The sequence below is a fragment of the Bufo bufo genome, chromosome 4 (genome assembly GCF_905171765.1).
Source record: "Bufo bufo chromosome 4, aBufBuf1.1, whole genome shotgun sequence".
Taxonomy (NCBI): Eukaryota; Metazoa; Chordata; class Amphibia; order Anura; family Bufonidae; genus Bufo; species Bufo bufo.
This window is the reverse complement of record NC_053392.1, coordinates 309925708-309947445: the sequence shown is the minus strand read 5'-3', so window position 1 is coordinate 309947445 and position 21738 is coordinate 309925708. Positions and strand designations below refer to the sequence as shown.

At 43.2% G+C, this 21738-nt stretch overlaps 1 protein-coding gene across 3 annotated transcripts in view; it reads left to right on the top strand.

The window, feature by feature from the left end:
- Positions 1–21738, top strand: part of MAP3K7 (mitogen-activated protein kinase kinase kinase 7) — a 91736-nt gene that overhangs the window by 45276 nt on the left and 24722 nt on the right. For 2 of the 3 annotated variants that reach the window (XR_005778313.1, XM_040428771.1), the window contains exons 9-13: positions 1424–1505; positions 7074–7201; positions 9225–9384; positions 14425–14505; positions 17565–17632. Coding sequence is in view for 2 of the 3 variants with exons in the window: in XM_040428771.1 (XP_040284705.1) it covers positions 1424–1505; positions 7074–7201; positions 9225–9384; positions 14425–14505; positions 17565–17632 (519 nt within the window). In the remaining variant the exon portion in view is untranslated. The remainder of the gene's footprint in view (positions 1–1423; positions 1506–7073; positions 7202–9224; positions 9385–14424; positions 14506–17564; positions 17633–21738) is intronic. The other variant, XM_040428772.1, reaches the window with a different exon arrangement.

The window sequence follows — 21738 nt, the reverse complement described above, 5'->3', positions numbered from 1 at the left end:
TAGTATTCTCTAATGTGTTTGTGGTGTCCTATATGAATAGCTGTTGATTTGACTTAATGTCGGTTAAACACAGTTCATAGCTGGTATTATTATAGTTTCCTTTATTATTTATTTGAGTGACATTGATCTGCTATGACAGAATGACATGGATGCATCCATTACCAGAGATCTGACAAGGCAGTGGCAAATCAAAAGCATCCTCTGAAACCAACGTCTGAAATTGCCGCCTGCTGAAGTCTACGAGCCTATTCACACAACCGCTGGGCTGCTGTGCCCGTGTTTCGCCTGCACACTTCATATTGCGGTGCAAACCCATTCACTTCAATGGGTCCATGATCCGCAAGATGCGGCAAAATACATGTTCTATCATTTGCGGCGTGTAGGCACTGACCCAGAAGGACTTCTGTGTGTTTCCAGCTGTGGTCCACAACATCGGCATGGAGGTTCCAAGGTCGTGTGAATGGGGCCTAATGGGCATAAGTGAAACTGTGTGGGAAGACACCAGTAACTCGCAAATACACGGCATCCGTTCAGTCTCCACGACAAGCAGCAACTGACCCCTCGTGAATATAGCGGACTGATGACTGAGCCCTCTGTATTCTTTGTTAGCTATTGGTCCAAAGGTAAGAGATACAAATCCAGTCAGATAGCAGTGCAAAACGGGTACGAAAAACTGCAGCACACGGTCAATGGCAATTTTGCATCCTCCCAACAGTTTCTCATAGCCTTGAGAAAGCGTCAAAAGGACGCAAAACGACCATTGGCCGTGTGCTGCACAGTTTGTCTCGTACCTGTTTTGCACTGCTATGTATCCACAAGTAAAGGATTTGGAATATCTGACTGGAAGAAATAATGCCAGACTTGTATCTCTTATCTCTGGACATAGTGGTTCATAGCAGTAATACAGAGAACCTCCTGGATACGTGGATCACCCGTGAACCCGCGCACAATCCTGTACTAATTCCTATAGAGTAGTGCCGACCTAACGCTTATCGGTATATGCATTTTGTTTGCCGTTATCAAAACTGTTCAATATTTTTGTGCTAGTAATGCAGTGGACCTCCCCTTAAAAGCAATCTGTCATCACCCGCAGCCAGAGGCCCACCCTGAGTCCTGGTACTGCTGCTGATTTGAAGCTTTCTTCTTAGGGAGAAAGCTGCCAATCAGGGGAGGGTAGGCAGCGGATGCCAGCAAATTATGAGTTTGAATCCACTGCACGTACACAAAGTGTGATTGCATGAAAACTACAGTAAGAATAGCAGTAAGTTATACACTGATTGCATTGGACGCTCTGTCACTACGGTATGCTGCAGCATAGACCTGGTGGCAGATTTCCCTTAAATCTCTTATCAGTAGACTCTTTTCTTGCTCTATCATTTGTGTGTTTGAGCTTTGCATTTCATCATTTGACATTTTTCTGCAGTATTTTCCTGGAGCTGATGAATCTTTACAATATCCATGCCAGTACTCTGATGGGGGACAAAGCAATTCTGCCACAAGTACAGGTTAGTAATTCCGCCTCCTTGAAAGGCAGTGCTTTGCTTGACTGATCTTTTGGAGAGGTTTTGCAAAAGCAATTCTCTGCAAATATACATTTTATGTATTCGTGGATGATGTCAATTTGGCAAAAATGTTCATACCTGGAGGACGTGGCCAGCAGCCAAGATGGCTGGACGCAGATAGTAAGAGCTCAGTGGCCAAAGGCTACATTCTAGGAAAAATCCTGGCTCTCACAACACCATTTAAGAAAGAAACAACTTCTCAAAGAGCCCTGACAAGGAACAGACTCACCGCAATGTCTCCCGTTCTGTGGTGCGCACGAGGCAGCAGTGTTGCAAGCCGCATCGGGAGCTCAGCAAGAGAGCCGCGCGATTCACCTGTGCAGGGGACCGGAGAGGTTCAAAAGTGTTCCGGAGCCGGTGAGAGGCAAAAGGGAGGACGGACAGACAGCAGGGGAAGAGGGAGGACGAGGGAGCAGGAAGCGGCGCATCGCGTAGGCTTCTTCATTTTCCCACCAGTCAGCCATCTTGACCGCACTTCCACAGCGCGGCGAGAAAGGAAGAAATACACACAGCGATAAGCTCCTGGACCAGATAGGAGCATAACAAATCCCTCAATAGCTGAAACAACCTCTGCCCAAACCAGCTAAGAGAAAGCGGCGGACGGCTAGGTACCAGAAAAGATCACAGCATGGCATAGTGTGGTACAAGCTAAGTCAAGGGGGGAGGGGGAAGAAATAACCCCTTGCTATCCAGCAGACTTATCTAAGGGAATATATTGTATCTCATAAAGCCCCAGATAATAGCTATCTCAAAGAGGACTGATATATATCCTGATCTAACAAAGGGACTGCAAAAAGCACACAACACTGCCGAAAAGCTGCGTGAATTTGCCAGACAACCAGATGAAAGAACAAGGCCACCATTGCCGCAACGGAATGTTCACTCAAGGGCAAGTACAGCGTCAGATTTATCAGCGCCTACAGCCACATCTGAGGAAGACCAACAAGAGCTCATGCTCAAACAAGTTTCTGCGCAAGTCCTAGAAGCCATAACTGCATGTAAAACCTCCATCACGGGGAAACAGACAAAGTCAAAATTGACTTAGGGCTGTTAAGTCAAGATATGCAAAACCTCCGGGAAAGAGTCCAACACGCTGAAGAACTTATTTCACGCATAGAAGATGTTACAGCCACTGTCCCAAGGTCCATATCTGACCTAAATACTAAAGCAGAAACATGGAAGCAAAAAAGCAGATGACCTAGAAAACAGGCTTCGTAGAAATAACATTAGAATTATTGGCCTGCCTAAAAAGCAGAAGGACGTAAGCAAGACGAGTTCATCGAAAAATGGATAAAATAACTTTTCCCAGAGGCAGAATTCTCCTCAACCTACGCAGTAGAACGTGCCACATTCATGGATGTAAAGAGGCGCCTGAGAGAAGCAAGCATCCCATATTCTATGGGTTATCCTGCAAGACTCAGAGTGGCGGACGGAGACAGAGCAATCATCTTCACCTCCCCTGCAGAAGTTCAGGAATGGCTGGCCCTACAGGGAAGATCACCAAGACGCTGAGACTCTAGCCATATCTGGGGACTGGCCGACGGCTGAAGACATCGAATTGGTTTGATTTATCTGATATGTTCCAATGACTATATTTAGTTGCATCCTAAGCAAATGATATAGGGCTATAATATTTACACATAAATAGCTAAGTGTATATACCATTATTGTAGCCGCAGCCTGCATGCTTCTGCCAAACAGGTATTGTAGGCAGAGGCATCCCAGTATTACTGGCCTATAATCTGGAGTGAGGCATCACTTCAGAGCAATAACTATATTTGAGGAAAGTATAACGTTCATCTTTCCAGATTGTTTTCTAGTGTTAAAATTACAATGTTTCATTGGCTAAATGCAATTATTACTGTTGCATATAATCACACTTATTGCACTAAGCTCCACACATGCCTTCCTTGGAATCCATGGCCGAGTTAAAAAATATTTTCTTGGAATGTCAGGGTATTGGGTACACCGCAGAAAAGATCTATGGTACTTGCCTTTATTAGGAACTCTGGTCCACAAATTTTGTCTCTCCAAGAGACACATCTCACTGGTACTACCTCCAAGGTCTTAAGGAAACCCTGGGTTCAGTGGGCTGCACATTCTTACCATACCTATTAATCCATAAACAATTACGCTGGGAGGTAAAAGACTTGGCCATTGATTCGGAAGGCAGATATATCTTTGTTCAAGCTCTCATTGACAATGTACAGTACACACTATTAGGTATATATAACCCTCCCCCAGGTTCTATGCAAGTACTACACCTAGCAGCCACCTATGCAGCCACTTACCCACATTCTAGACTAATCTGCATGGTAGATCTAAATATGACGTTGCCCTCCTCGCTAGATCGATTTATGGACATAGCAGACCCAATAAGTGCAGGGAGTCAATGGAGGCTCAATCAGTTTCTGTCTGAGTTTAGATGTGCTGACCTTTGGAGGGCCAAACATCCTAGTGATGGGGTGTACTCCTGCCATAGCGGGGTCACAACTCCCTAACCTGAATTGACTTTGTTAAACCTTCGCTCCATAAGGTACTTATCTAGGGGGATATCAGACCACTCACCAATGCTAGGCATTCTGTTACGTGGCACGTCTTCAGTAATGTACCGGATGAATATACATCCGATTTGGCTGAATCTGTTGGGCTCAGTAGACAGGACACCTTACCAGTTAAGAGTTCCTGGAAATACATGTGAATGAGCCCAATAAAGCTTTTGGTATGGGATGCTTTAAAAGCTTTCCTCCGTGGGTCCTTACATTCTAGCATTTCATACATTAAAAAGGATACCAACCGCTTGGAGATAGAATCTTTCAGTGATACACTGGAACATATATTTATCACCCGCCAGACTCTAATAGAAATGCTTGGCTCCAAGCGGGCAGGAAATACTTTTTCTAAATCAATCAGCTAAATTACTGGCTCAATTAATCCGTCATAATTCACCCTCTTCAGCAATATTAGCAGTCCGGAACCCTTCCGGTCGGGAATCCCGCACCCAAGAAACCATCCTTCAGACCTTTACACAATTCTACCAAGAGTTTTATATAGATATAGTATAGCCAAATCAGAATCAGAGATTGCCACGTACCTAGGGAATATATCCATTCCCACACTTCCTACATCACAAAGCGTCCAATTAGAACAACCAATTAGTTTGGAAGAAATAACAGGCCATATCAGATCTCAGCTCCCCGGATGGGCTTCCTAAAGACTTCTATACCAAATACGCAGAGGAATTAACCCAACATATATTAACCACCCTTAATGCAGCCCTGGAAACAGGATGCTTGCCAGTGTCTTTTACGGAAGCCACAATCATACTATTACTCAAACCTGATAAAGACCCCCTAAAATGTGGCTCTTATAGACCCATCGCATTGTTGAACGTAGACTACAAAATCCTGACTAGGGTCTTAGCTTCACGTTTGAACCGGGTGATTCTGTCATTGGTTCACCCAGACCAAACAGGATTTATGCCTCGAAAGTCCACTACTGAAAACATCGGAAGGGTTCAGGTGGTCACACAACTGGGGTATTCCCTGAATGTAGATTGGGCCTTGGCTTCGTTAGATGCAGCCAAGGCATTTGATTCCATAAAATGGGCCTATTTGCTTCAATGCCTGAAGAGGTAGAGCTTCGGTCCACTGTTTCTCAGATGGATTACTCTTTCATACAGCAATCCGAGAAACAGGTTATTTAATAAACTGGGAATTATCAGAAACCTTCCATCTACATAGAGGCACAAGACGAGAAAGCCCTCTATTGCCTAGAAGCTCGCATAGGACTATACGCAGATTACATGATTTTATAGCTTTCATCACCTAATACATCTCTGAGGAGCAATAGAATTGATGGATGAATTTGGGGAGTTCTCAGGCCTCAGAATCAATTGGGGGAAATCAGTGTATATGCCCCTGGGCAGAGCAAATTGGTCAGGCCCTTCTCATGTAGAGAGATTGAAGGTCGTGGACACTTTCAAATATCTTGGGGTAAACATCACAAAAAAATCCACTCTCGGGCCTTGTCACTTAATATTTATCCCCTGATTGGTCATATACAGAACAAATTACAAAACTGGAAGACGCATTAACTTAATTTAAATTAGGGATCGACCGATTATCGGTTTGGCCGATATTATCGGCCGATATTGAGGATTTTGAACGTTATCGGCATCTATTTTGCCGATATACCGATAACGTATGGGGAACACAGAACGCGCTGCTCTCAGCGCGTTCTGTGTTCCCTCCGCAGCACAGGGGAAAAAGGAAGCAGTGTCTCCTCCCCCTGTGCTGCTGCTGCCGCCAATGACAGAAGAGAAGACAAGAGGAGGGGAGGGGTAAGAAAATAACTTTTTCAAAGGTTTTTAAAAGTAGGAAAACTAAAACTATACAAATTTTGTGTCGTCATAATTATCAGAATAAGCACATCATGTAATTTTTTTTGTGCACAGTGGACGCTGTAATATGAAAAACCCCAAAAACCTTGGCAGAATTTTTCGATTTCACGCCACGAAGGTTTCCCCCCCCCGTTTTCAGCTAAAAGATATAGTAAATTAAATGGTGCCATTAAAAATACACATTGTCCCCCACAAATAAGCCCGCCAGGGACACGCCTGTGTGAAAGGGCCCTAGGGGTTGAGTTTGTCGAGTTTGATGGGGGGAGTAAAGGAATAAATGAAGAGACCTAGCAACTGGTTGCTCTAATGTGAAAACACAATAGGCTCTGATTCAATATACGGTTATCATTTCTATGTTATGTTTAATTCGTAATGATGTGATACTTTATAAGAGATGTTCATTTTGGAAATATCAGCTTCGCTATACTAGGCAGTAATATTGTGTTATTGTATAGCGGTATTCTTTCCCTTGAGTTCCATAAACTGTAGAAGCACTTGACCTTGTGTTTTTTAGAAATCATAAAAAGATTCTGATATCATTTTTAATATACCTGGTTGATGACAAACTTATGTTGCCCTGTAATTCATATATATGAATGTTTTTTCTATTTAGAATTACCAGAGCGTCGATTAGAATAGAGAATTCAGATTTTAATATCAGAGTTTTAAAGCACCTTTTGCATTCATGGCCTATCCTGAGGTAGACCATCAGTATGTGATTTATAGGCTTCAACCCGTGGGGCCTCTGCCAGCCAGCTGTGCCTGGTACCGCAATTCCCTTTTACTGGAATGCCGCTATGGTACTAGCCTCAGCTCCTTCTAATATAATAAAGTACATTGAACTTTAAATGTACCAGCAGCATAAGCTGTGGATTCCCTGTTGACTTTTGCAAGATAGAGTAGCCAGTGCATCCCCCCACCTTGTGGGCAATGTAGAGCGTTTAGAGAGCTATGCAGCTCACCCCATGCAACCCAGGGTTGTAAAGTGCTCATAGGAGCCATTTTATATGCTGATCCCACAAAGTAAAGATTAGCTACTGTACGGTGATAGAAATGAACTGTTATACAAAGCAAATTAAAGCATGCCCTCTGTGTGTTTTGTCCTGCAGGATCTTGCATTGACATTACTTCTACAAATACCAGCAATAAGAGTGATGAGATCCAGGCCAGTGCAGATGATACCATTAAACGAATAGAGTCCAAATTGGCACATTTGAAAAATCAGCCCAAGCAGGGAGTAAGTAGATGTAATGCATCCTCCAGTTATTCTATACTAGGTTCATTCTTTTTGCAGATGACTTTTTTTCCCAGGGCGCGGACAATAATGTGTGCATGTGTTCTCCATCTCAAGGGAAAGGGGTATAAAATACCTTGTTCACTTGCATTGGATGCAGAATGTTGGTGGATTTTGGCTAATGAACACATACTGGTAGGAAGTCTAATTGTGCGCCTATCCTATTATATAAACTATTGGCCATTTAACCAGTTCCCAACTGCCCATAGACTGCGTGTTTCGTGACATAGGTGTCCTGGCAGAGATCAAAGCAAAAAGCTAATTGTGAAGCTGCTGGAGCGGGGAGCCCACGGTCCGTGATCGCAGGGATGGTTTTTCATATTTCTTCTGTGCCTTCGCTTTCTCTCAAGAAGCATTGTGTATGGTGATGAAGAAGCAAAAGGCCGCCGGCCAGGAGTCTGCGCAAGCTTCTGGGTCTTAGGCCCAGATCAGCTCTGCAGAGAGGTTGTACAACCTGTCTGAGGGCTGTATTCATCCTGTGACTGTCATCCCTGATTACAGGAGGTCTTGTATGCCCCTAAGTGTAAGAGGAAAAAAAAAGTTTCAAGTGTATTAAAAGCCTCTTTCCACTCATCATGCCATTTATTATTGCAAAAACAATTATATGTATTTGGTATATCTGTAACAACTGGTCCTATAAAAATATCACATGATCCACCATGTCAGGTGAGCGCTGTAAAAATAAAAACCATACCAGAACAGCCTTGCTTCTCAAAAAAACATATCAAGCGATCAAAAAGTTAAAATGATACCAATGAAAACGTCACCTCTTCCCAAAAAGAGTCCCCACCTAAGACCATTGCCATAAAAAGTAAATAAAAATGTCTCGGCAAATTGAGATACTTTTTTCCAAAATTTATTAGAAACATTTTAAAGAACTAATGTAATTGCTATTCCCACTTCTGTATCTACAGGCTTTATAAAAATATCACCATAAAAAATTTTAAACTATGCCAAAACAGCAGTTTTTGGTCACATCGACTTACCAAAAACTGTTTTATGTACCACAAAATGGTAGCAATGAAAACGTCAACTCTTCCTGCAAAAAACAAGGCCATCGCCAGAATAGTAAAATGGTGACACAAAAACTTTTTATTTTTGTTATCAAAAATGCTTTTGTGTAAAAGTAGCAAGACTAAAAAAAATAATAAATTGGTATCTTTGTAATATTATTGACCAGCAGAATAAAGTTAACATGTTTTTCCTACATGGTGTACCCAAAAAAACGATGGCAGAAACCCTGCTTCCCAAAAAGCAAAATTAAAGTTTGTATGGATCTAAAATCCTAATCCTCTGTGCCGCCTCTCGCTCTCCCTCCTCCTCCTGCTGCTGTAAGATATCGCGCGTGCGCACAGGGCTCTGAGAGGCTGGCGCCAGAGTGCAGGTCATACCTGGGTTGAGCGAAGTGCCGGCGCATGCGCACTTCGCTTCAAGAAGCCAAATCGAGAAGTCCGCACGGGCGCATCAGGCAGAGCCCTGTGCGCACGCGCAAGATCTTACAGCAGCAGAAGGAGGGAGAGCGAGAGGCGGCACAGAGGATTAGGAGGCGGTGCAGAAGTCTGGGAAGGCGGCGCTGGGCACGAACGGCGGTGGTTGTGGCGGGCACCTTGCATCCCTTGACATCCCCTTGGGCACCTTATTTCTTTGAGTGACAGGTTAGTAAAACCAGTTTTTTAGCAAAATAAGGCTACGGATCACATTTAGAAGTCCACATTAGGAATCCTGATAAGGCCCTGAACATCAGCATATGTTTAGCTGACAGGGGTGAAACCTGCTGACAGAATCCCTTTAAGCCTTGTCTAATGCAGTCCTATAGGGGTGTACCAGCTGGGTCTTTCTTGGTGTTACACCCCTATAACATATTTTACAATTCGAATCATTAACCCTCCCAGGTCTGTCTTCCTCCCCTTGAGGTCGTATTAAATTGGTTGCACTGCAGTCTATTTTATCTCCTCTTTTCGTGCAGGGCGAAGCAGGCCGTTTGAGTTTGCCACCTTCTCGAGGTAGCAGCGTAGAAAGCCTGTCGGATACACGAGGGAAGCCCTCTTCAATACTGGGCACATCTGAGAACAAACGAATGAGTGCAGACATGTCTGAACTGGAGGCAAGGATTTCCGCAAGTACAGGTAAAGGGGACAAAACATCCAAATAATTGTACAGGTCCAAGCAAATGTTCAAACAGGTGATGACTTTGCTTGCACCATTATTGGGGATGCATTTATATCCATGGTCGATAAGTAAAATTAAGATTACGATATTCTCAAAATACGTTTTTTTTTGCTCAAGAGGTTTTAAGCTGGTGAAGTTTGGTTCCCCTTTAATGCCTGTTATTTTATTACTGGTAGTTAACTTTACCGAGCTATTAATTTTTATCATTCACGATTTGCTTCACATGCCAAGGACATTTAAGTGTTATGTACCCATTGGCACTGTCTGCATTCGAGGCAGGAGGGTGGGGTAGAACTAAATAAAGTGTAGCGCGCACACATCTAATGAAAAAAAACATATAGATCCCATAACAGAAGAATACAAAACGCATGTCTAAAACCCAGAAGAGCTGTTATGGCAACCAACTACCACTTTAGTGCCATTAATTTGCCATAAAAGAGAAACCCACAGAGAGAAGCATTGAGCGTAATAGCAGCATGATATTATCATATAAATTTTGCAAAGTTCAATGAAAGGTGAAAAAGGCAACAGTGTAATGCTTAAAATAGGAAGCAGCTGACAGTGTTTTCTAGAGTATAGTACGTGGCGCACTTTATTCACCCTTCAAAAGAAATGTTGCTCCCCAGTCTATTTAAAGAGGATCCATTGTATTATTTTTACAAGCATTTTATTACATTTGATGCTTTTAAAGCATTTTGCAGCATTGTGCTATATATAAATGATTAGTTCTTATATTTCTACCCAAGAATCTAATACTGTTTGGGTAATCTGTACAGAAATAGTGAAATTATGTATATGCACTCCTGGTGGGTGCGAAATACGTTTTACATTGACTGAATCTATTTTGACACAAGACCCTGCTGTTCAGATTTGTGTGACACACTTGCACTGCAGTTAAAGGGGGTCTGTCAGCAGTTTTGACAATGCTAAACTGCTGACAGCACCAGATAGGTAGGAAGAGCAGTACAAACATACCTTTTCTTCAGCTTCTCTCATCAGGAGTAGTGTGACTATGAATTTGTATTCTGCCAGACGCTATTTTTTGCAAGTGGATTTTACTGTGAAGTACCCTCTACACTAACTGACAGCTGTGTCATCTAACCAGGAGACACTACAGCTGTCACTCAGAGGGGATGGCCTGTGAAGAAGCTCATTGCAGAGAGCAGTTCACAGTGGAGCAGAATAAAAGTTCATATTCTCACTACTCCTAATAAAAGCTCAGCAGAAAGTATGTTTGTACTGCTCTCCCTAGCCAATACAAAGTACTCTTGATAGACTCCCTTTAAAGGGTTTCTGTCACCCCACAAAACTCCTTTTTTTTTTTTTGGATAGTTATATTCCTTATAGCGCGATATAGGAGAATATAATCTTATCACTTACTTTCATGCGGCCGATTCTTTAGAAAACGAAGTTTTATAATATGCAAATCAGGGCTCTACCAGCAAGTAGGGCGTCTACTTGCTGGTAGCCGCAGCAGAAATCCGCCCCCTCCTCTTGTTGATTGACAGGGCCAGCCGTGATCTCCTCCTCCGGCCGGCCCTGTCAGTATTTCAAAAATCGCGCGCCTCTGGTCATTCGGCGCAGGCGCTCTGAGATGAGGAGGCTCAGTGCGCCTGTGCCGATGACGTCTTCTCTTTCGGTGATGTCATCGGCGCAGGCGCACTGAGGGAGTGCTGAGGAGACGAGCCTCCTCATCTCAGAGCGCCTGCGCCGAATGACCAGAGGCGCGCGATTTTTGAAATACTGACAGGGCCGGCGGAGGAGGAGATCACGGCTGGCCCTGTCAATCAACAAGAGGAGGGGGCGGATTTCTGCTGCGGCTACCAGCAAGTAGACGCCCTACTTGCTGGTAGAGCCCTGATTTGCATATTATAAAACTTCGTTTTCTAAAGAATCGGCCGCATGAAAGTAAGTAAGACTATTATATTCTCCTATATCGCGCTATAAGGAATATAACTATCCAAAAAAAATAATAATGAGTTTTGTAGGGTGACAGAAACCCTTTAAAGCCTATGGACACCCTTTTTATTATTAGAATATTGTATGTTTTTATTGAAAACATTTTTGTAATTAACTTTTGTTGAAAATTGTTGCTTTGTTTTGGCTTCTACAGCTGGCATCTACTGTGTATAGACTACAAAGCCTAGTACAGAAAGCCGTTTTTAGTACAAAATCTGTGAAACTGGCCCGATGGCTGGTGTCTTCAGATCCTCTCTGAATTCTAGTGAATGATCTATTATGATGGTGTCGCACCCTTTCCAGCAGCCAAAGTCAAAAGTGGGTGGGAAGGGAATGCAAAATATAACGGAAGGACTTCTCCTTCCTTCCTGCTGGATGCACATTTGGCTTTTCCTTAGAAACTGCCAGAAAAAGGTGCGTGTGAAACCATCCTTACGCTAAGTTCAAACCAAGTCAAAGTAAAAAAAAAAAAATTCTGTTTTTTTTACAAGCTTTCTTTTGGTGGCTTTTTTGGTCACACATTTTGATATGAGTTTGTTTTTAAGAGGATTTTTGTTCTATACAGTAGTCTATGGGAAATGCCACCCAATAACAGGCTGGATGATGATTTTTATGCATGATTAGAATCTGCTGTCTAACTTTGCACCACCTAGTGGTTAGCTTACTTTGAGGCAACATGTTGCAACCTAAGCCATGCTCCCTTTTATATAAGGCTACATGCACACGACCGTATGTGTTTTGCGGTCCGCCAAAAAAAAACTGACGTCCATATGTCATCCGTGTTTTTTTTTTTTTTTTTGCGGATCCATTGTAACAATGCCTATCCTTGTCTGCAAAACGGACAAGAATAGGACATGTTCTATTTTTTTGCCGGGCTACGAAACGGACATACTGATGCGGACAGCACACATTTTTGGCGGATCCATTGAAATGAATGGGTCCGCATCCTATCCGCAAAAAAAAAAAAACAGAACGGACACGGAAACAAAATACATTCGTGTGCATGTAGCCTCAGAGAGTCGGAGAGAGGTGGGAAATTACCCTGCAAATGTGCCAGATTCTGGCCCAAGCTATGCCAAACATTGAGGCACAGCCACCATAGTAGTTGTGGGCCTATGTGTAAAAAGAGTTTCTTCGATTGTTCGCAGGAGTTTATAGAGGTGCTGGAGGCCCATGCTGTCAGGCAGTCAGTCTGATGGATTTTCCGTATGGTAGTTTTCTGTAGCTAGTTGTGTAGTGTATATATACATGGCAGCTGTAGAATCCAAACAAAGCAACATTTTTAATCAAGCCCAATTAGAAAAATGTTTTTGGATTGTGTGTCATTCAGTAATTTAAAAAATATATATATGCAGAGGTGTCATAGCCTTTAAAGTGGTTGTCTCATGAGAACAACTTCACTATCCACAGGTTAGGTGATGAGTGTCTGGTCAGTGGGGATTAGCCCGCTGGGGTGGCCCATATTCACCTGTTTGGAGCTATAGACACGTCTATGCGTGTTCACCACTCCATTCAGCTATATAGGACTGCCATATATAGCAGTGTACTTGTAATCTATCTCCGGCAGTCCCATAGATTTGAATTGAGCGGCAGACATGCATGCCTGTCGTTGCTCCATGGTGGGGCCTCTAGCTGTAGGACCCCTGGGATGATGATCAATCACTTATCTCCTGTGGATATGGGATAAGTTGTCATGGGACAACTCCTTTAAAGAGGACCTTTCACTAGTTTAAAAACTAACTATATCAGTGGGCAGAGCGGCGCCCAGGGGTCCCTCTGCACTTACTAGTATGTCTGGGCGCCGCTCCATTCGCCCGGTATAGGCTCCGGTGTGTGCAGCTCCCTTTGTTGTACTGGGCACAGTTTTTGTATGAGGCGTGTCCCTTGCTGCAGCATTAGCCAATCGTAGCGCACAGCTCATAGCCTGGGAGTCCCATCAAGGGACAATCCTAATATAAAAACTCCGCCCAGTACAACAGAGGGAGCTGCAGACACCGGAGCCTATACCGGGCGAACGGAGCGGCGCCCAGACATACTAGTAAGTGCAGTGGGACTACTGGGCGCCGCTCTGCCCACTGATATAGTTAGTTTTTAGTTTTTAAACTAGTGAAAGGTCCTCTTTAAGTAAATGTAAACCTGTCAGTACTCCTATCAGGTCTGTTTTTGAATGTTTTTTTTTAATTTTTATTTTATTTTTTAAGAAATAACAGCACAATGCTCAGTTTTTAGGCCCCTATCAGACAGATGATGTGTCTGTCTAAATTTGGAATTGGGTATCCTCACATGAGCCGTTTTCTGCACTGACCATTGGTCTGTCTGTGCCGAGAAGAGAGCAGCATGCACCATCCCAATACAATTTTTCTGCATGACTCATTCACTGAGTGAGTCTGTGAGAAAAATGGACTACCCATTGGTGTCCACCATGTGCGCTTTGGAGCGCAGACAAGTTTCCCATCATCCATCTGATAGGGGACTAAGAAAGTTGCCCCAAAATTGATAATTAATGGGAGTATTTACTAGAACAGACATGGTGGAGTTGCCTGGTCTTTTTCACGTGTCCATTCTTCATTCCTAACTTCTCAGTTAATACTGGGTCATTAAAAACTGGTAGATATATCATCCTCCATCATGAGTCTCAACAGGCATTTATGGAACTTTATAATCAACTTCCACACCAAAAAATGTTTTCCTACCATATTTTCTTTATAAGGATTGTTGTAGTAATTCGAGACAATCCAGTTGTAACCCTACAGAGTTCAATACTTTTTCAGTAACTAGCATGTAGTGAGTAACCAATTAACCCCTTTCAAGTAGACAGTGGTTCAAAAAAACTTTGTTACTCTTCTGTAAGTTCTTATGTCATGGTCTTTTTTTTTTTTTCTGCATGTTCATTCATGCTTCCCTTCTCATTTGCATGGTTGTTTTTCTGCATGCCCTTCCATTGTGTAACATTGTGCTGTACACTTCCATGCTTTTGTGAATTGTGCCCTGTACCACTTGTAGTCGTTTGCATGTGTATTGTGTATGTGTTTTTGCAGCCTATACCAAGCCTAAGCGAGGCCACCGTAAAACTGCTTCATTTGGCAATATTCTGGATGTCCCTGAGATCATCATAACAGGTACTACAGGATGGTAATAACCTTGTGAGGCAAAGATTAATGAAGGAAATTCAAACAAATGCTTCTTGCTCCGATTAGTTTGTCTACAGAGCTTGTGTGTCATTGTATATACACAATGAGGGTTATTTTTTTTTTTTTAACTCCACTTTTTGGCCCATTTTATTTCGCAGATTTTTTTTTTTTGCAAAATCTTCGGGGGGGGGGGGGGATTTTTGTGGTCCCCGTGATGGTTGGTTTGTTACTCTATTATTTTTATTTCCTGCAAATACTTTAAATTATTACACTGTCAAGACAAAGCAGAATAAAGCACCGACATGTTAATAATATGCAGGTGAAACCTATCCAGTGTCTCCTCCTCATAACCAACAAATTGGTGAATATTCAGAAGATCCATCTCCTTGACATACTACAGTAGTAGCTTAGTGCCATCATAGGTCACTATGACAAACCACTTGCACATACATGTGCCTTGTATGTGTTTTTGTACGACCACACAGCAAGGTCCATTCCATTTGGATGACTTTGTATAGTCTTCTCAGAAATTTGAGTCAAATGTTCAGTAGTTGAATAACCTTGAAATGAAGTAATGTGTTTATGGCTATGACTCCAGGTTATTACTCCTATGACGGAAACCTAATTGGAGCGACAAGCATTTGATGTTGATTCTTTAAGCTTCTACTATTAGTGGAATTTAGGAGTGTTTAAAATAACCCGCATGCCTCTTCTAAAATAAACGGCCTCCACTAACCATGCTAATTAATGGCCCTCGCCTTCTCTTCATGGTCCGCTCTTCGTGTTGTCTCTTGTTTTCACTTTGCTCCCTCCCCAATAATTATGACTCCATTTCTCATGCCTTTCCAGCATGTGCACAAGTGCTGCTGTATCGAACCAAGAATGATAAATCTTTCTGCCACCACATATTAATTCTTGCTAATCTTGTGGCTGAATGAGATACATTTGCTAAACAAGTAGTTGCCATGATGTGTTAATTGCTGCGATTAGTTAGAATCCCAATGAAATGTGCAGGTGGAAGTTAAATCAGTCTAGTGTCAAATTCGTGCACTTTGTCACTCGGCATTCCAGGAAATCCCAGTAATATTAAGGCCCAGTTCACATCATAACGGGACACAAAAATGTTGCCTGCCACAATTAATTACTTATTTACTTGACAGTTGATACCAGGGTGACAAAAAATATTTTTAAACTGGTTGTCTCATCTGGGACATTTTAGGAAATGGCATAAATATCTGATAGGTATGGGTCCCACCTCCCAACTGGGCCTCAAAGCGAATAGATGGACAGTTTCCTCTCCATTCACTGCTATAGAGGATGGCCACAAATGCGCGGCTTGCCCTCCCTTCATTTCAGGGCCCTGTTCTGGAGACAGGTGGAGGTCCCACCGCTGAGATCCACTCCTATCAGATATTTATGCCATATCCTTGCAATAGGCCACAAATAAATATCCTGGGTGGGAATACCCCTTTAAGGCTAGCTGAACCCAGGACCAGTTTTATGCCATTGCAAATCTGACTGAGGATTTCACGGCAAAAAGCCGCTTGTATAACATGGAATTTGCTGCAGATTTCACCACTGTACATTAAAGGGAGTTAAAACCGTGGATAAAATCCATGCTACGAATGTTTAAATCCACACCACTAGTCAATTTCCATGTGGAAAGTCTTACCTACGTAGGCGGCATTTTAATAAGCTGCAGATTGTCCATGTCCAAATCCAAAGCATCCTTATAAAAATGGACACTTGTGATGTGAACTGGGCATAACAATCCGTTTTTAACCAATAATTCGGACGTTTCATAGCGCAGAGGCAAAAATCCTAATGATTAACTATTTGTACTATATTTATCCTTAAATTTATAATGCAGCATGATGGGTGGTGGGTCGTGAACACCTGGGCTTTGTGACACTTGTGGTGGTGGATTTCGAAGATTTTCTTTCCAAGCTAAAGCCGATTGCTTTATGTTTTAGACTCCAGTCTGAAACCAAGGCACCAAGTTCATGGTTGGCCCATGTTTGATAAAGATGCCCCTACATGTTGGTGTTTGATGGTGTAGAAATGAGTGCCAGCACGTCTGGTTCTACTAAATGTGTATGCTGTTCATGACGTGTATGTAGCCTCTCAGGTTTGGTTTAATGGATTCCCTGTTTATTAGCAAGCCTACATCTAGACGAGACAAGTGTGGCTGTTTACGAGCTGCATTAGTACAGTGGGTTAGACCTTCCAGCAACTGTTTGTGCGCCCTCGGTAATGAATTGCCACTATGAGATGTTATGTAAGTCAGTATGATGAACTGGGAATGTCAAGCATTTTCTCAGCTGTCGCTCCGGGCAATCTCAGGGTTTCCTTCTGGTCAACTGATCTCTTGTGTTAAGGCACAATACAAGCATTACGCATCCTCATTTAAGATGTACTTGCAAGTGACCCTGTAAACATGTTCTTGTTCTGGACCATTTCTTTTGTACGGCCATAGATAGAAATTGTCAGACGGGAGAATAATTACGACGTTCTCTGTATTATATTGCTAGCTAGAGGGAGTATGTGGAATTAAGGGTGGGAGCGGAGAACATAGGATTAAAAGTAATTTTTTTACCGCTGAATAAGTGCCTGGGTTTTATTCTGGATATCTCAAGAAGTGAGACATGTGTTTGTCGAGTACCCACTAAGGTGGGCATTGTAAAGCAGAACAGAGTTGCTGATGGATTAGGTCAGCGTCCATGCTGTAAAGCAGTATCATGTAAGGCCCTGAAAATAGATGCCGTCATCAGCCCTGGACGGCAAACATTCTACCCATTAAAACACAGGGCAGAAGATGGTGGAGGATAGAAGTGCTATTTGTGTGACAGGAGTGGTCATTGTCTTGGTATACACTTTCTGCTGGCCAGTGCTTCTCGAGTTAAAATATTGCAGCTGTCTCTCATTCCCTGTGCGGATTTCATCCTTTCTGCCTATGGACTTACACAAATACCAGGCGTCCACAGTTGTATCCCTTCAGTTATACATGGGAGCAGAGTTTGGTAAATTCACTCTTGTCTGATCTTCAGCAGGCAACGGGCAGCCAAGGCGCAGATCTGTTCAGGACCTCACTATTATCGGGACAGAATCCAATCAGGTAAGGAGCCCTTGTCAGGAGAATGTGTGTCTTGGACTGTGCATGGTTGAATATCGCTGCTAGGGAACATGACTTCTACTGCACTGAACCTGTTTTTGATGTTTGCGTCTTTGTAAAAACGACAAATATTTATTGGAAAAAATATTGTGGGTAGTTAAACTCGCTCCTGCGATCCCGGCCACCACAGAGGCCGGTGCTTTACTACCAACTGAGCAGACGCAGCCACCGCTGCTAGATTGCAGCAGTGGCCATAACCCCTCACAATGGCCCTTTGCAAGGAGAGGAGGCAATACTGTATAAAGAAGTATATTTAAAGTTCTATATTATAGCGTTCTACTTAAAGGAGTTGTCTCACTTCAGCAAATAACTTAATTAGGGGTGCACCGAAATGAAAATTCTGGTCCGAAACCGAAAATTCAGGATGCCCTTGACCGAAAACCGAAACTGCCTTTTTGCCCAAATACTTTTAAAATACTTTTTTTTTTAATGATTTTATTAATAATTCTTTTTCATGAATTTAATAAATCATATTATATAACATGGTGCTTCCTCATACACAAGTGATTGTACAAAACATCATGTACAAGTGATTGTACAAAACAACAGTGCAAGAAACAGTTGAAAAACCAACCTCAAACTGTAAACAGACGTAGCCTCAGGTCAAGAACAAATTTTTGCTGGGAGAGGGGGATCTGTATGGAGAGGGGGATCTGTGGGTGGCTCTGTTATGGAGAGGGGGATCTGTGGGTGGCTCTGTTATGGAGGGGGATCTGTGGGTGGCTCTGTTATGGAGAGGGGGATCTGTGGGTGGCTCTGTTATGGAGAGGGGGATCTGTGGGTGGCTCTGTTATGGAGAGGGGGATCTGTGGGTGGCTCTGTTATGGAGAGGGGGATCTGTGGGTGGCTCTGTTATGGAGAGGGGGATCTGTGGGTGGCTCTGTTATGGAGAGGGGGATCTGTGGGTGGCGCTGTTATGGAGGGGGGGATATGTGCACTGTTATGGGCATAACAGTGCACAGATCCCCCCTCCCCATAGCAGTGCCATAGACCGATCCCCCTACCCATAACAGCCCCGGCCCTGCTGCTCACAGCAGACTAATCACTCACTGCATCTTTATTTTACCTTACAATCGTGACGCTCCAGTAACAACTCTGCAGGCAGAGCGGAGGGCGGCGTAACGTCACTTACTCACGTGACGCACCTGCTCCGCCTACTTTATGAATGAAGGAGGCGGAGCAGGCGCGTCACGTGAGTAAGTGACGTTACGCCGCCCTCCGCTCTGCCTGCAGAGTTGTTACTGGAGCGTCACGATTGTAAGGTAAAATAAAGATGCAGTGACTTAAAATAAACCGCCCGCCCGCACAAATCCCAAACCCCATATTTTCTGCCGATATGTACCAATATCGGCCGAAATGGATTAGGCCCTTTTACGGCCGATATTTTCGGCCGCCGGAATTTCGGTGCACCCCTAAACTTAATAATAAATGCTAATACAGCCAACTTACTAATGTGTTGTGATTGTCCATATTGCCTCCTTTGCTGGCTGGATTTATTTTTCCATCACTTTATACATTGCTTGTTTCCATGGTTACGACCACCCTGCAATCCAGCAGCAGTGTCCATGCTTGCACACTATAGGAAAAAGCACCAGCCTATGTTCGCTCCCACAGTCCAGGTTACCAGAGAGGCCAGGGTTTTTTTTTACCTGTTGAGTTCAATCACGACCACCACTTATGGATTGCTGGGTGGTCATAACTAGAGATGAGCAAATTTAGTATTTTGAAATTCGTTCACACTCCGTTTGATGGTAAAGGGTGAATTGCTTTATGGATTCTGTTACCACGGACCATAACGCAATTCTATGACTGAATGCCTTTAGAGGCATTCCGTTATTCATTCCGTCATAATAGAAGTCTATGGGCTGCTAAACGAATCCGTCCCGGGGAGGACTCCCCTGCATAACGGAAATGGGACGGATCTGTTTTGCAGCCCATAGACTTCGATTATGACGGAATAAATAACGAAATGCCTCTAAAAGGCATTCCGTCATAGAATTGCGTTATAGTCCGTGCTAACGGAATCCATAAAGCAATTCACTTTTTACCACCAAATGAAGTGTGAACGAATTTCATAAGCGGAAATTCGTTCATCTCTAGTCGTAAACCATGGAAACGAGCCGTGCATAAGGTGATGGAAAAATTTATCCAGCCAGCAAAGGAAGCAATATGGATAATAACAATACATTAGTAAGTGCTTTGTATTAAATTCCTCTACATGATAAATGCCATTTTCTGAAGTGAGACAACCCCTTAAGGACCAGCGCCGTACATGTACGGCGAGCTGATCGGGCGGGTGCAGGAGCTGCGCCCGCCCGATCAGCGGCAGGGGTCACTGATAGCCGGACCCCTGCTGTAGGCACATTAACCCTCGAACTGCAGCGGTCAGCGCTGACCATGGCACGTGCGGGATATTGCGGGGTGGCCATCGGGTCCCCGCGCTGCTGTAACGGGGACCCGATGGCAGGGAACGCAACCCGATGCCTTCCTTAGGCATCGTGGCTGCCTTCCGTGACAACCTGTGAGATCCAGCCCCCTGGATCTCACAGGCAAGCAGGCTGAAGTGTATTACAGTGTGTAATACACTTACAGCCAATGCATTACAATACAGAAGTATTGTAATGCATTGTAAAGGGGAACAGACCCCCAAAAGTTAAAGTCCCAGAGTGGGACAAAAAATTAAGTGAAAAAAAAAATACAGTAGTTTTACAAAAAACAGCGTCCTTTTCCCAAAACAAAGTAAAAAAAAAAATGAAGAAAAGTAGACATATTGGGTATCGCCGCATCCGTATCTACCGGCTCTAAAAAATCACATGACCTAACCCCTCAGATGAGCACCGTCAAAAAAATAAAATAAAAACTGTGCTAAAAAAACTTTTTTTTTTTTTTTTTGTCACCTTAAATTTCTAAAAGTGCAACACCAAACGATTAAAAAGGCATATGCCCCCCAAAATAGTACCAATCTAACCATCACCTCATCCTGCAAATAAATGAGCCCCTGCCTAAAACAGTCGCCCAAACAATAATAAAAACTATGTCTCTCAGACTATGGTGACAGTAAAACGTGATTATTATATTTTTTTTGTTTCAAAAATATTATTGTGTAAAACTTAAATAAATAAAGTATACATATTCGGTATTGCCACGTCCATAAGAACCTGCTGTATAAAAATATCACATGACCTAAACCTTCAGGTGAACACCGTAAAATAGTGTCAAAAAAGACATTTTTTTTGTCACTCTACATCACAAAAAGTGTAATTTCAAGCGATCAGAAAGTCATATGCACCCTAAAATACTACCAATCAGTCATCTCATAGCGAAAAAATTGGCCTCTACATAAGACAGTCCCCCAAAAAAAAAAAAAATATATGGCTTTCAGAATATGGAGACGTACTAATAACATGAATCCTAAACTGGCCTTTTTAAACCTTACTGTGGCTCTATTAGCCCAAAAAACAGTTTTTTATAACCTGTCAATCACATACCTAAGGTGCCCAAGGGGACGTTCCGTTAATGCAGGGTGCCCGGCATCAGGCCGGGGCATGCGCACTTCACTCAATGGAACCGCAGCCAGGAGTCCGCACGGGCACATCAGGTTGAGCCTAGTGCGCACGCGTGGGATCTGGCAGAGGGACGGGAGGATCGCTGAGGTGAGGAAGGCGGCACTGTAGACAGGGAGGGCGGCTATTAAGACTGGGAGGGCGGCGCTGGGCACCAGGCGGCGATGGGTGCGGCCGGGCACCCTGTATTAACGGACGTCCCCTTGGGCACCTTAGGTATGTGATTGACAGGTTATAAAAAACTGTTTTTTGGGCTAATAGAGCCACAGGCAGGTTTAATAAGGGCAGTTTAGGATTCATGTTATTAGTACGGACATGGGCATATGTTTAGGTTATAGGGCTAAAATCCCATGACAGAATCCCTTTAAAACTGAAACAAACAACCAAAAAAGCAGTCATATTTGGTATTGTCGCGTCCATAACAACCTGCTCTATAAAAATACCACATGATCTAACCTGTCAGATGAACATTGTAAATAGCAAAAA